Consider the following 15,468-nt stretch of genomic DNA (forward strand, 5'->3'; position numbering starts at 1 on the left):
GGCTTCAGATGGGAGAAGTTTGAGGTGCCTTTCTCTGCAAAGAGAATTTTATTTACTAATAGATGGATTCCAAATATAACCAGTTTTGGGCTACCACACATTAGAATACAGAAGGCTCAGGCAAAGATAAAAAATTGGAAGTGCTGATTTGAGTGTATATAGAGGAAGAAAAATAAAAGTGAGTTCCAAGATTCTAGGTTTGATTCTAGATTACAGTAAAGGGCTTTGTTTCCACGTATATCCTATTATTTAAGTTCTTCCAACACGTTACAATTTTTTGGCTATGCCTGTCTTCCTGGCCCTACTATGAGTTGCAGAGACCTGGCCTCTTCATCTTTGCATCTCCATGTTTAGTGCCTGGCCTATGGCAGGTGCACAAATACAACACCAGATAACACCCTAGATGCATACACTGTTCTTGTTATTTTGCTAAATAGAAGTTCTATTTAGCAAACTCAGCCTCATAAGGTTTAATATTTTAGCCACATAGGGCTACTTGCTGTTCTCTCTTTCACTGAATTTTTCTGCACTGTGCTTGTTTTATTGCCAATGGCTGGAGTGTCTTGCATTGCTACTGCTACTGAAATTCCATCCATTCTTTCAGGCTCAGCTCAAATGTTGTTTTCCCCACAAGATTTTCCCATGTGGCATGTCACTTTGCCCATAAAAGGAGTAGTGACTGATTTGTTAGATTTGGGAACACTTTCCAGAGCCTACCAAAGAGCCTCGTGTGCTCAACATCCCAAGTCCAATATTTGCTTAATAGCACTGGGGTACAGCCTTAGGCGCAAAGAAGTTCTGTTCAACAATGACCTAGATCAGATCTGTTTTCCTTACCTCTGAAAGAACTAAAACCAAACCATCTGCTGATCCTAAGTGTAAAAATCAGCCAGTCCATCAGATCAGTCAGCATGAGTGACAAGAACAGCTAGAGCCAAAAGCCAGATTTGGTTTGAAATTTGGGCAATTTGTTCAACTTTTCTGAGTCTTAAGATTCCTCACCTACAAAATGGGGTTGATGGCACTAACCCTGTAGGGTAGTGAAGACGAAAGAAAATGACATTTCCAAAGTGGCCATTCAGGAAATGCTCTGCAGTCAGGAACAGCAGCTATTTTTATTGTCTGGGGCAGTAATTTCAGATCTATGATAATTTATTAAAAAAATCATACAGAACTGAAGAGCTTTGGAGGCGACTTAAACTCTCTACTTGATGCATAAATTTACTATACAAATTGAGTTCCTCCTTCCTTTCCTGAACAGGCAAACCAATGATTATAGCTACCTAACTTTCTAATGCATTTGGTTCAATAATTGGCTTTTATAAAATTTTGTTAGGTTTGCAAAGTGGCGGAAATTCACTAAATCCTTAAGTTTATATATTTTTAAACTTTGATTTTATATTGGAAGGTTTATACATTTAAATTAAGTTTTTACTTTTAACATAAGCTCCAACTTTTCAAAATTAAAACAGCTGACCTAACTAAGCACGTGCCTTAGAGAAGGAGCCGTACTTCCTAGCAATGTCTGATGCTGAACCGCAAACACGGCTAGTTGTCTTTATCCATCCCAAAATATCAGATTACCTGAAACTGTAAATATCTTTCAAACTGATGATAAACTGCCAAGAAATCTTAATAGTTTTCCTAAAACAAGGCACAATTTTTACATGGATAGTATCATTTAACAAGGGTCTTTATTTCTAAAGAAATTATGACTTGCAGTCTACGCCACATGCTCAAGTAGTTGTAAGGTCCTCAACCCAAAGCCGTTACCTACAGACAGGAACCCAGGTAAAGGGCATCCACTTGCGGAAACACCTCCACCTGTGCATCCTCTTCAGCTTGCACATCCTCTTATTTCCTGATAAAAATCCTTCCTTGTTCCCATTACTCCCAACTGCTTTGAGGAGAATGAGATAGGATGTCCCTACCCACCATGAGGCCCAGCTGAGACAGGCTGGGATCTAGGACCCTTCACCTGAGTGCCTGCACCTGTACAAACATCTCCTCAAGCAACAGAATATAAAGGAACTATAAGGGACTCAAAAATAACTTCATGCGTGTGCAGGTGGGGTCAATTATGAACAATAAGCTAGAAAAAGACCACAAACCGACAGCCATTTCTGAGGTGCTGGGAGAAAAAGCAGGGGCCTGCACACCAAGGGGGTGGGCGGACCACTGAAGTCCCCCTCCAGCCAAACCCACCCATCGACCCCTAACCTTACCCCATCCAAAGGACCAGCTTGCCGCCCCCTTCCCCTCCCACCCAGGGGCATCAGCAAGGGCATCTGGTTCTTGTTTTTCACTCCCGTGCGCTACAGCCCAAGTCCCAGAAAAGGCTCTCCCGGAATTCTCATCTGGCCTCTTATCAATTTCTATTGATTAAAGAGTCCAGGGACCCAGGTGGGTAACACAACCGGGGAGGGCCAACCACATGACACTGAAGCTTGGCAGTGCTTGCTCCAATTTGGAACCCATTAACATGTCCTCTTACAAAAATGATGGCAAATTGCTTTAGCCACAAGATAGACTACAGTGTTGTTTTTTTTTTGAGAAACATCTGCAGCATAATGGAAATGATTGCAAGGAGTCCCAGCTCACTGTCTCTCATATGACTCAATCTACTGGTATCTTGATTTTCTCATCTGAAAAACAGGACTTCCCAAATCTGCTTGTGATAAGAAGTAAATGAGATAATGTATGTGAAAGCCCCTATAAAACTGTAAAGCCCCCATGTATGAAGTACCCATTTCAACAGAGAACTCGGATTTACTTATACCATTTCTGCTCACAGGGAAATTCAACTATCAGTATGTAATAGTTTAAAAAACAAGATATTCTTTTGGCTTTAAAAATATCTTTTTTCTTAAGATAAAATTTATGAATGTATAAAAAAGTTAAAGTTGAAGACTAGGCAAATCATTTAATGTGAAATTAGTGTAATTTAAAACTTCTAGAAAATTTTTAGATTTTTTCGTTCCTACACTATCAATAAGAGCTCCATGGAAGTCAACTCTTTGAAAAAACTCTTGGAACCCAAGGTCATGGTTCCTGTACCTCGAATTGTTACTGTGGTTTACATTGGCACATGTCCTGACTCAAAAGAAAGGTAACAAGCCTCAGGAATAACAAGTCAAGTTTCAAGCAATAAAAGAAAATTTTACATCATATATTTACCCACATTTAGGCTACTATGGACTCTGCTGGCGACATGAAAGAATGCAGTATTTCTTAAAATAATCAACATTACATCCTCTCATTAGTAGGGAATCAATACTGATCATTTAAAATGTCTTCTCCAAACAACCACTTCACTGAAAGCTTTATATTTCTATAAAATAATGGGAATGCCTGCAAAAACTTGATTTCTTTGAACAGTTAGCTCTTCACACCTCTTCAACATTTTCACTAAATGAAAGGCCAGAGAACAAAATGAATAGACCTTTGTTTTTCATACCACATCATTAAAGGATAACGAGTAATTTTAAAGTTCTACATCAGCATGAGATCAATTCCTTATATCAGAGTCAACACCTAGGAAAAGAGGCTGCTTTTCTTACTACTGAATTACACAAAAACACACTTCATTCTGTCAAAACTGCAACATTCAGGCAAAACTGATAAACCTTAAACAGAAACTGCTTCTAATACAAAACAGAACTTTCACTTCCTGAGACGTCTAAACAGTTCCCTGGTCTTTTGCAATGAGGTTTCCTACTTCTGCAACAGATAGAAACACATTTTGAGGTTGTGCAGGTTTTCCTGTTTTTGCGTTTTGGTTACATGTAAAACACCATTCACTTAGCTATCCAATGCATTACAGTTTCTCAATGCATGCCCTGCATTACAGTTTCTCAATGCATGCCCTAAGTCAAGCGCAGCTTTTATGCTACAGATGTGCTGTTGATTTATTTAATTCTCTCAACAACTCTGTGAGGTAATCAGAGATTTGGTAACTCAGTCAAGTACATATAAAGTGAAGTAGCTCAGTCGTGTCCGACTCTGCGACCCCATGGACTGCAGCCCACCAGGCTCCTCCATCCATGGAATTTTCTAGGCAAGAATACTGGAGTGGGTTGCCATTTTCTTCTCCAAGGGATCTTCCCGACACAGAGATAGAACCCAAGTCTCCCTCACTGCGGGTAAAGGCTTTACTGTCTGAGCTACCAGGGAATCCAGTTAAGTAAAGAGCCAAGACTCAATCACAGACTGACTAACTGCTAAGTCCATGTTCTTAGCCACTGTGTTACACTTCTCCGTGAAGAAAAGGGAACCAAAAAGAAACAAATACATTCATTTTCTTTTTCAGTTTTGGGCTCTTATATCAAGTACCTACTTAACTGTATTCTGTGCTTCTGGAGCTTTTGCTTATGTAAAGAAATTCATATAAGATATGTAAAAGATGTCATAACCTTCAAGAAAACAAACACAACTTTACAGACAAACTAATTTTATAATAGAGGTTAAAATGAAAGTTGATTTAACCTCCCTGGTTCTTGGAGGGATTGTCACAACACCTGGTAGGGAGCAAATCAATTGTTTTCCGATTAAATCATCTATCAGGAGCCTACAAGACAGTGCTTGCCACCTGAAGACATTTTTCAGTTGTGTAATGTGTTTTCCCTTCTGTGGAATGAAGCCAGACAACCAAACAATGGGGAGTCCTAGTTTTCCTTCCTCAAGAAATCAGTTACTTCAGAATGTCTGGAATGTTCACCAATTAGAATACCTAGATGAGTCAGGAGCTGTCTTCTTTTGTCATAGAGTGCACAAAGATCCAGTTAATTAGTGCCTAGCAGAGGGAAGTAAAGCTTGGCCCTGGAAGACGTTTTTCCTTTTCCCATGTGGAATAAATAAGACACTTTTAAGGTCAGTTTCTTTGCCAAAAAACGATTTCTAAAGGTTACCTTAATATTTGTAAGGCGGCTTGTTTTTAACGTTGTAATCACTGTTATAAGACCTTTTTCCAAGACCCGCAAATGAAGGCTGTTATAACTGTCAGGCCCATTCCCCATTACAACATGGTGAGATTTTGCCAACGTGATAGATGTCTGCAACACCTGCTAACACTTCTCAAATGCTGTGTGCCAGGACCAGTGGTTTGACCTGTACAGCCCCTGCACCTTCTCGACACCCCCATGAGGGAGGTACTGTCACTATACTGATATTATGGGTGAGAAACGTGAAGCTGGGGAGGCTAAGTCACCGTCCAAAGGCACACAGAGCAAGCAGAGTGGGGATCTGAGCTCGGGTCTGACCCCAAAGCCAGTGCTTCTGACAATTTCTTCAAACTGTTCTCAGAGAAAAAGTCGGTCCCCAAACCTCTACTGTTCCCCCGTCGGTCAGCAGTAAAAAAGAAAGAAAGAAAAATCCGCTTGCACGGAGATGCTGGTTCAATCCCTGGTCGGGAAGATCCCCTGCAGAAGGAAATGGCAATACCCCACTCCACTTTTCTTGCCTGGGAAATCTCATGGACAAGAGGAGCCTGGTGGGCTACAGTTCATGGGGTCGCAAAAGAGTCGGACATGATTTACGACTAAACAACAAAACCTATCACTCTGTGACCCCTCTTCAACGTACAAGACGTAAAGTATCCCAACAGCCTTCACCTTTTGCGATTTTAAAAACAGACCAAATTCTAAGCTCTCCCTACCCCTACAAAACAACAACGAGATGGGGCAGAAAAGGCAAGGGCTGTATCACGGCGTAGAAGGAGTCAGACAAGGGCCCAGAGTCCACAAATGAAACCGATCTGAACTTAAAAAAGCACAAGGACCTAAATATTTCAGAACGCAAAGAGCACAAACCCAAGAAATCGCAACTGAAGTCAGCAGAAAGCGGCTGACGGAAACTGGCCCAGGGCTGGTGCGAAAGAAGCTGTTACGCTCGGGGTTCTGCCCTCCTCTATCACAGCCACAGAGAGAGAAGCAGGAACCCACAAGTTCGCAGGCAAAACCAAAGCTGACTCCACACCTGTGCTGACTTCAGACTCGCTGCCGCGGGGAAAGATTCGCAGCGTGGTTCCCACGCCACCTCGTTAAGTTACCGTACAGGGGACCACAGAGGCTGAAACGCCCGCAGCAAAAAGAGGAAGGGGTCTAGCTTCTGGCGGCAGCCTTTCTCATGGCCGCTACCACGGCTTTGGGGGAAGCCGCGGGTGGACTCGTGGCCGGGGGGCCCCGCCGCCCTAATCGCCGCCCGCACCCACGTCTGTACCCGGTCCCGACGCGCTATCTGCCCCCGCGCCGGCCGGCCTCCCGCACTTATCTGCGCGCGCCCGCCGGCCTCACCTGCCCAACTCCCGGCCCGGGGTCAGGGTGTAGGCGTCCTGAAAGGGCTCGGTGCGCACAGCGGTGCGGATCTCCGTCAGCAGCCCGCGGGCCTGGGTCGGGGGCGGCGGCCGGCGCGGCGTGCCCAGACCCCGGCCAGCCCGACCCGAGCCGGAGGCGGCGGCCGGGGAAGAGCCGCCGCTGCCCGGCTTCTCGAGAGGAATCATGGCGCTCGGGCGTGCTTTTCTTGCCTGCCACCCGGCTCGCTCGGAGCTCCCGGCGGGTAACGGCCCCGCCTCCAACTGCCCCGAGCCGGCGCGAGGATGCCACCCGCTCTGCCCGGAGCTGCGCACAGACTGCGGCCGGCTGCCTCCAGGCCGCCTGGCCCCGCCCCACGTCCGGCCCCGCCTCTCCCCTGCCCCCCGGGGAGCTCCCGTGGGTTCCAGAGGGCCGCGTGCCTCGCGCGCGCCCTCTGCAGCTGAGGGGGAGAAGGTGCAGCCTGGCGGGGGGCCCGGCGGCCGGCCCCGACAATCTGCAGGCGACTCACAGCACCACCCTTCTGACTGGAGGACCCGCTGCGTCAGCCAGTTACGCACCTGCTAAGCATCTGAGTGTTGCAAATCTGAGCCCTACATTAATGAAAATGCGTAGGAGCTACCAGCCAGAGCTTCACGATCCCTTCCCTTGGGCGGGTCAGGAGAGGTGATGATCAGGGCTGATCAGGGCTGCTGTACAGCACGTGGAAGTTGCCTGCGGCATCTGGTACATTCCCACACTGAGAGGAGGACATGGAGGCAAGAGATGGATAAATATTTTTAAACCCGCATACCAGCCCTACAGTCTTCTCTATATTTAACTTTCAAGGTGCTCTCATCCGGTCTTGAGGTTTTAATTACATCCGTATGCTCACGACTACAAAATTTTTATCTCTAGTTTCCAACCATTCTCTGAACTTCACACTCATATATTGAAGTATACACTTGGCATCACCAGTTGGATAACAAATTAGCATTTCAAATTTAACGAGCAGAAGTCATCTCCTGATCATCCTTCATAAATGCAGTCCCACCAAGTTTCCCCACCTCAGTAAATGCCATTTCCATCCTTCCAGTGGTTCAAGCCAAAAACCTTGGGGTCAACATTGACTCCTCTCTTTCTCTCATACCCCTCATCCATTTTGTAAGAAATCCTTTTGGCTTTACCTTCAAAACATATCCAGAATCTGATCACTCCTCTCCATTTCCACATGACCACAACTACCATTCTCTCTGGTCTGGATTATTGTGATAGCTCCCTAATTAGGCTATCTGCTACCATCCCTCTTCCTCCTCAATTCCACATCACTTTTTTTGTTGTTGTTACTAATTTGTCTTTATTTTTTTTCCTTTCCTTTTCTTTTTTTTTTTCAGCTTTGTGGATTTTTTCTTAATTTTTTTTTTTTTACTTGATTTTACTTTACAATACTATATTGGTTTTACCATACATTGACATGAGTCCACCACGGGTGTACATGCGTTCCCAAACATGAACCCCCCTCCCACCTCCCTCCCCATAACATTTCTCTGGGTCATCCCCGTGCACCAGCCCCAAGCATGCTGTATCCTGCGTCAGACATAGACTGGCGATTCGATTCTTACATGATAGTATACATGTTTCAATGCCATTCTCCCAAATCATCCCACCCTCTCCCTCTCCCTCTGAGTCCAAAAGTCCGTTATACACATCTGTGTCTTTTTTGCTGTCTTGCATACAGGGTCGTCATTGCCATCTTTCTAAATTCCATATATATGTGTTAGTATACTGTATTGGTGTTTTTCTTTAAGGCCACCAGAGTGATCTTTTAAAAAATCTAAATTAGATCATGTCATTCCTCAGAGTTTTGCTTCTGGCAATGATGAGTTAGTCTATGCGTGATCAATACTCTCACTGAGAAAGTCGGCAAATTTTTTCAAGTCAGATAGTCCTCTGCTTGAAACATCAGAGAGTTTCAAGAGCAGCAAGAACTTGAACCACTGAGATCCAGACAAGAAGGGCAGCCCAGAATGGCACCCCTTTCCCATGAAGCATTTGATAATTCCAAAGCAATGACTGAAAGGGTGAGAAAATAAGCAGGGCTGGAGAGACAAAGAATTGGAGTTTAGGGATCTGCTAAGAAGAAGGAGCTGGTAGACACTCTAGACAAGCTCTCTCAAGGACTGAAGAACAGCTTCAAAACGCAATAGAAAATCCCCTCTGGAGGAAAACACCATCATCGGAGGTCAACATTATCTCTACAATATTTCAGACACAATGTCGGGCACTTAATTTAAAAGGGGGGCACACAAGAAGAATTATCTTAGAAACTGAGAGAAAAAGAAAATAGAAAAAGTAATAAACAGGAAGAAGATGCAGATAATGAATTTTAAAGACATATTTTAAATAATTGTGTTTAATATCTTTAAGAAATTAAATTATGAGATAGAGAATTTCAGCACAGAACTGAGAAATCCAAAGAATAAAATGGGCTTTTAAGAACTGGGGGAAAAACCCACAAACTAAAACTACGACTGAATAGATGGGTTTAATAACAGATTCTATGAAGCTTAAGAAAGAGTTAGTGAACCTGATTAGGGATCTTAATAGATAAAAAAAATTTGCAAAATGAAACGCGAGAGATAAGAGGAAATAATGTTCAGAAAAGAGACTAAAGCACATAAGGTACTATGTGTTAAAATGTTCTAACATACATATAACTGAAGAATCAGACAGAGAGGGAAGAGAAAAAAGAAGCAATATTTTAAAATATAGCGGCCAGGAATTCTTCAAACTTAATGAAGGACAACAACTCATAGAATCAAGGAACTTTATAAATATTAAGCAGGGTTTCAAGAAAATAAAATCATACCTAAGCAGATCATAGTCAACTACTAAGAACTGAAGACAAAAATCTTGAAAAAATAGAGAAAGGAGATATATATTACATATTATAGAAAGGAGATATATATTATATATATAATATATATATATAGGAGATATATATTATCTGCAAAAGAGCAAAAGAAGATCAAGAGCTTATTCTCAAACAATGGAGAATAACTATCTTCAGATATCTTCAAAATGCTCAAAGAAATGAGCTGCCAATCTAGATTATATACTATCCAGTAAAAATGTTCTTCAAAATTGAAAGTAAAATACAGCCATTGTTATAACAAACACTAAGATCATCAGCTGACTTACATGAAAGGAAATTTGAAAAGGAGTTCTTTACGTAGCTGGAAAAGTAATCCCAGATAAAATTGTGAGAATGTCTGAAGGGATGCAGAAGAATAAAGGGATTAATATGTGGCTAGATATAAATAAATAGGAACTGTATATAACAATAAAAATGATGTCTTCTTAATTTAAATATTTATAGATATAGAATTAAAATATATACAATAATAGCACAAAAGAAGAGAGGGAGTAAATAGCACAAAAAAAGAGATGGAATGAAAATATGCTAAAGTTCTAGCATCGAGTGGGAATTCATAAAAGTACCTGGCTGTAATAAATCAAGAATTAATATTATAATCTCTAGATTAGCAATGAAAATAATAGAAAAAGAATGAATAACAAATTCATGGCGAGGAGGAAATGGGATAATAAAAAAACTCAAAAGAAGTAAGAACAGAAAGCAAAGGGTCATAAAGTAAGAATAGACAAGTAGAAAACACATAGTAAGATGATATGTTTAAGCAAACTGAAGTTGTTTTTTTTAAAACTGCAGTTACTGCAAACTTGAATGGAATTTGATATACCCTAGATTAAAAGGCAAAGGTTGTAGACAGGATATAGTTGTTTGTACTCCAATAAGACACCTTAAGTAGAAAGTTACAGAAAGGCTGAAATTAAAAGGATAGCAAGATTTATGCCATATAAATAGTAGCTAACAGAAAAATTGGTATAGTTATGCATATATTAGACAAAGTAGATTTTTAAGGCAAGAGGCATTACTAGAGATAAAGGGAAACATTTCTTACTGACAAAAGGATCAATCTGTGAGTAAGTTATAAAAATTCTAAATTTGTATGGTCTTAAAAATATAGCATTGAAATATACAAAGCAAAATGACAGAACTAAAAGGAGAAACAAATATAATCAGAACCTGAGATTTTTAACACTCCTCTATGTGATTGGACAAGCACATAAAAAAACAAAGAAACATTTTTAGCAGTTTGAACAACACAATGACCAAACAACATAATCTATGTAAATAAAACACTGCAGGCTATACATCCTTTTGGTGCAAGAACATTTATTAGGTACTGGATCATAAAGCACATTTCAAAGGTTTCGAAGAATTGAAGTTCTACAGAGTACTATGTTCTGTGATCATAGTGGAATTAAGCAAGAAACCAAACATTACCTATTGATTTGGCGTACAACTAAGACCACAACTGAAAGCTCTATAAAATCATAAATGCTTGGAAATCTCATTTATGGTGATAGAAATCAGAAGAGGGGTTGATTTCAGGGTGGAGGAGATTGAAAAGGAGCAAAACGAGATTTTCTGGGGTAATGAAATGGCCTAGTTTTACTCTGGCTTGCATGGATATATGCATTATTTAAATTACACTCCATTTTTTATAAAAACTTCTGTTTTACAGAAATTTTCAAACCGATGGAAAAACATGGCCTCAAAAATATTAAACAAAATTCATTTAAGCAGTGTATGAAAATATACATCATATCAGAGTAGATTTTATCCCAGAACAATTCAGGGTGCTTCACTCCCTGTTCAGATTAGTGGAGGAAAGAAATTCCATCAACTTAATAAATACTGGAAAATATTTTGTAATATTCAATACCCATTCATGGTTAATTTTTAAAAAATTGAACACCCTGAAATAAAAAGGAATATCTTAAACTTAATGAGACATGTCTAAAACTTGCAGGAGCATCATAACTGAAGTCAGGGGTACAGTGATGACACCTGCTCCTGGGACTCCTACTTAATGTTGCAGGAAGACCAGACTGGTTCTTGCTGGAAACGAAGAGCGACAATGGTCCAAAGGAACAGGTAACATTGTTGGATTTAGATAGTTCCAGGACATTTCTAGACTATCCGGAAGAATCAACTGGAAAATATGAACATTAAAATTAGAAAAAGGTGATTAAATAAAATAAAAATAAATACCTGCTTTCATAAATAAAAACAATATAAAGAATGAGAATAAAGGGAATTTTCCATCTGCAATAGAAGGAAAAATAAAACATGCAGAAACAACCCTAACCAAAAAGCATAAAGCATACATTTTACTTTATAGCTATATAGAACATAATTATTCTAGGACAGATGAAAGAAGACAAATAGAAATATATAGCATGTTTTTCAATGAAGAGTTTAGATTCTGTAATTCTTTGTTAATCAATCAACATATTTAACAAAATTCTAATAAATCACCAAATGATTTATTTTGGAATTTATTAAAATTATCCTAAAGTTTATCATGAAGAATTTTCAAATGTGAATAGCTAGGAAAATTTTGGAAAAGAAGATTTGTAAGATGAGAATGGTTCTAATAGACACGAAAATATATTATGAAATAAGACAGCTCAGTATAATAGATGCATAGTTTTGAGTTCTTCTATATACAAAAATGAAACAGGTCCAAAATCTTCTAATTCATTAATTAAATTGATTATAAAATAAATTACTTAAATATAAAAGGACTAAAATCTGGAAATAAATTGTATATAATGATTAACTGATTTCTATAGGAGAAATAATTTCTAAGGCCATGGAAAAAACCTCAAAGGAAACTATCTGACTATCTAAAAATTCAAAATTCTTGCATATATTTTAAAATATATATACAAAATAAAAAGGCAGACAAACTGGGAAAAGTTTTACTGGCAAAAATGGAACCTGACTAGTCAATTTATATTTCTTTGATTTCTAGCAAATTTGAACATTTCTTATGAGTTTATTAAATTTATCTGCTTAAAACAAAAATTACACCCCAGTTGGACTGTGAAGAAGGCTGAATGCTGAAGAATTGATGCTTTTGAACTGTGGTGTTGGAGAAGTCTCTTGAGAGTCCCTTGGACTGCAAGGAGATCCAACCAGTCCATTCTGAAGGAGATCAGTCCTGGGATTTCTTTGGAAGGAATGATGCTAAAGCTGAAACTCCAGTACTTTGGCCACCTCATGCGAAGAGTTGACTCATTGGAAAAGACTCTGATGCTGGGAGGGATTGGGGGCAGGAGGAGAAGGGGATGACAGAGGATGAGATGGCTGGATGGCATCACGGACTCGATGGACGTGAGTCTGAGTGAACTCCAGGAGATGGTGATGGACAGACAGGCCTGGCATGCTGCGATTCATGGGGTCGCAAAGAGTCAGCCATGACTGAGCTACTGAACTGAACTGATATAAAGAACATATAAACCAATAAGCAGTACGGCAACACTATGTTAGAAAGAAGTCCAAGAAAATGAAAAGTAATTTTTAAAGGGATAAATACAGTAAACTCATATTAAATGTTCAAATTTGCTAGAAATCAAAGAAATATAAATTAACAATTGGGGCTCAATTTTTGCCAGTAAATTAGCAAAAAATTTTAACATAATTCGACATGGAACAACAGACTGGTTCAAAATAGGAAAAGGAGCACGTCAAGGCTGTATATTGTCACCCTGCTTATTTAACTTCTATGCAGAGTACATCATGAGAAACGCTGGGCTAGAAGAAACACAAGCTGGAATCAAGCTTGCTGGGAGAAATATCAGTAACCTCAGATATGAAGATGACACCACCCTTATGGCAGAAAGTGAAGAGGAACTAAAAAGCCTCTTGATGAAAGTAAAAGAGGAGAGTGAAAAAGTTGGCTTAAAGCTCAACATTCAGAAAATGAAGATCATGGCATCTGGTCCCATCACTTCATGGGAAATAGATGGGAAACAGTGGAAACAGTGTCAGACTTTATTTTTTGGGGCTCCAAAATCACTGCAGATGGTGATTGCAGCTATGAAATTAAAAGATGCTTAGTCCTTGGAAGGAAAGTTATGACCAACCTAGACAGCATATTCAAAAGCAGAGACATTTCTTTGCCAACAAAGGTCCATCTAGTCAAGCCTATGGTTTTTCCAGTGGTCATGTATGGATGTGAGAGTTGGACTGTGAAGAAAGCTGAGTGCCAAAGAATGGATGCTTTTGAACTGTGGTGTTGGAGAAGACTATTGAGAGTCCCTTGGACTGCAAGGAGATCCAACCAGTCCATCCTAAAGGAAATCAGTCCTGGGTGTTCATTGGAAGGACTGATACTGAAGCTGAAACTCCAATACCTTGACCACTTGATGCTAAGAACTGACTCCTTGGAAAAGACCCTGATGCTGGGAAAGATTGAAGGTTGGAGGAGAAGGGGAAGACAGAGGATAAGATGGTTGATGGCATTACCGACTTGATGGACCTGAGTTTAAGCAAGCTCCGGGTGTTGATGATAGACAAGGAAGCCTGATGTGCTGCAGTCCACGGGGTCGAAAAGAGTCAGACACGACTGAGTGACTGAACTGAACTGAATCAGTTCAGCTCAGTTCAGTCGCTCAGTCGTGTCTGACTTTGCGACCCCATGAATCGCAGCACGCCAGGCCTCCCTCCCTGTCCATCACCAACTCCTGGAGTTCACTCAGACTCACGTCTATTGACTCAGTGATGCCATCCCATCCTCTGTCGTCCCCTTCTCCTCCTGCCCCCAATCCCTCCCAGCATCAGAAGCTTTTCCAATGAGTCAACTCTTCGCATGAGGTGGCCAAAGTACTGGAGTTTCAGCTTTAGCATCATTCCTTCCAAAGAAATCCCAGGACTGATCTCCTTCAGAATGGACTGGTTGGATCTCCTTGCAGTCCAAGGGACTCTCAAGAGACTTCTCCAACCCCACAGTTCAAAAGCATCAATTCTTCAGCGCTCAGCCTTCTTCACAGTCCAACTCTCACATCCATACATGACTACTGGAAAAACCATAGCCTTGACTAGACTAATTGTCTTGCACTATTGCACTATTGTCTTGCAAGTCAGTTCAGTCCAGTCACTCAGTCGTGTCCAACTCTTTGCAACAACCTTATGGACTGCCACACGCCAGGCTTCCCTGTCTATCATCAAAGCCTGGAACTTGCTCAAACTCATGTCCATCGAGTTGGTGATGCCATCCAGCCATCTCATCCTCTGTCGTCCCCTTCTCCTCCTTGTGATGACAATTCATTAATTATTTCCTACAGGGAAACATTCAGAGTGTTGCATATTCAATTCAATCACATTTATTTACCAATATTTATGGAAGCCCACTTTACACATACTGCTGCTGCCGCTAAGTTGCTTCAGTCGTGTCCAACTCTGTGCACCCCCTAGACAGCAGCCCACCAGGCTCCCCTGTCCCTGGGATTCTCCAGGCAAGAACAGTGGAGTGGGTTGCCATTTCCTTCTTCAATGCATGAAAGCGAAAAGTGAAAGTGAAGTCACTCAGTCGTGTCTGACTCTTAGCAACCCCAGGGACTGCAGTCCACCAGGCTCCTATGTCCATGGGATTTTCCAGGCAAGAGTACTGGAGTGGGGTGCCATTGCCTTCTCTGTACACATACTGAGATACAGAAATAAATGGTCTCTGTCCTCTCTAGGAAAATAGAAAATCATACACTTAGAATGCAAATTGATAAAGCTGTCTTGCAATGACAGCTATAAAAAAAGAATGATTCAAAATTGTTTCTATTTTATAGTATATATTTTTAAAGTGCATTGAAAACAGGTGATGTTATTACACTTAAATAGTGATTCTTTTTATCTATCATTGAGTAATTTTCTTTCATATTTTGTATTTTCCAAATGTCTTTGGTTGGTTATATATTGATTCTATACTTAAGTGAAAAATTTTAAACTTTGTTTTAAAATAAATATTCCATAGTTGAGCCATCCAGGCATGAAATATGGTTATTTTAAACAGAGTTCATACGTACCTGGATGCTCCCTGTCTTTCCATCTACTGATGGGGGATTAAGTCACATTCTCTTTCTTCTACTTAAAATTAGGGTTTGTTGTATGTCTAAACTTTGGTTATTTTTAAAATACCATAGCACTGTCTGGGAAATTACATGTAGTTTATATAAATCTAAGCTCTTTGAGGGTGCAGATGCCTTTGAGATCAGCATTTCAAATAAGTAACCTTTGACACCTCCTATCAAAGAAAGA

At 40.5% G+C, this 15,468-nt stretch overlaps 1 protein-coding gene across 1 annotated transcript in view; it reads right to left on the reverse strand.

The window, feature by feature from the left end:
- Window positions 1-6,496, reverse strand: part of STK17A (serine/threonine kinase 17a) — a 37,271-nt gene extending 30,775 nt beyond the window's left edge. The window contains exon 1 of the mRNA XM_068972906.1: window positions 6,291-6,496. Coding sequence (XP_068829007.1) covers window positions 6,291-6,496 — 206 coding nt within the window. The remainder of the gene's footprint in view (window positions 1-6,290) is intronic.
- Window positions 6,497-15,468: the final 8,972 nt, after the last annotated feature.

This window comes from Capricornis sumatraensis, chromosome 5 (genome assembly GCF_032405125.1).
Source record: "Capricornis sumatraensis isolate serow.1 chromosome 5, serow.2, whole genome shotgun sequence".
Taxonomy (NCBI): Eukaryota; Metazoa; Chordata; class Mammalia; order Artiodactyla; family Bovidae; genus Capricornis; species Capricornis sumatraensis.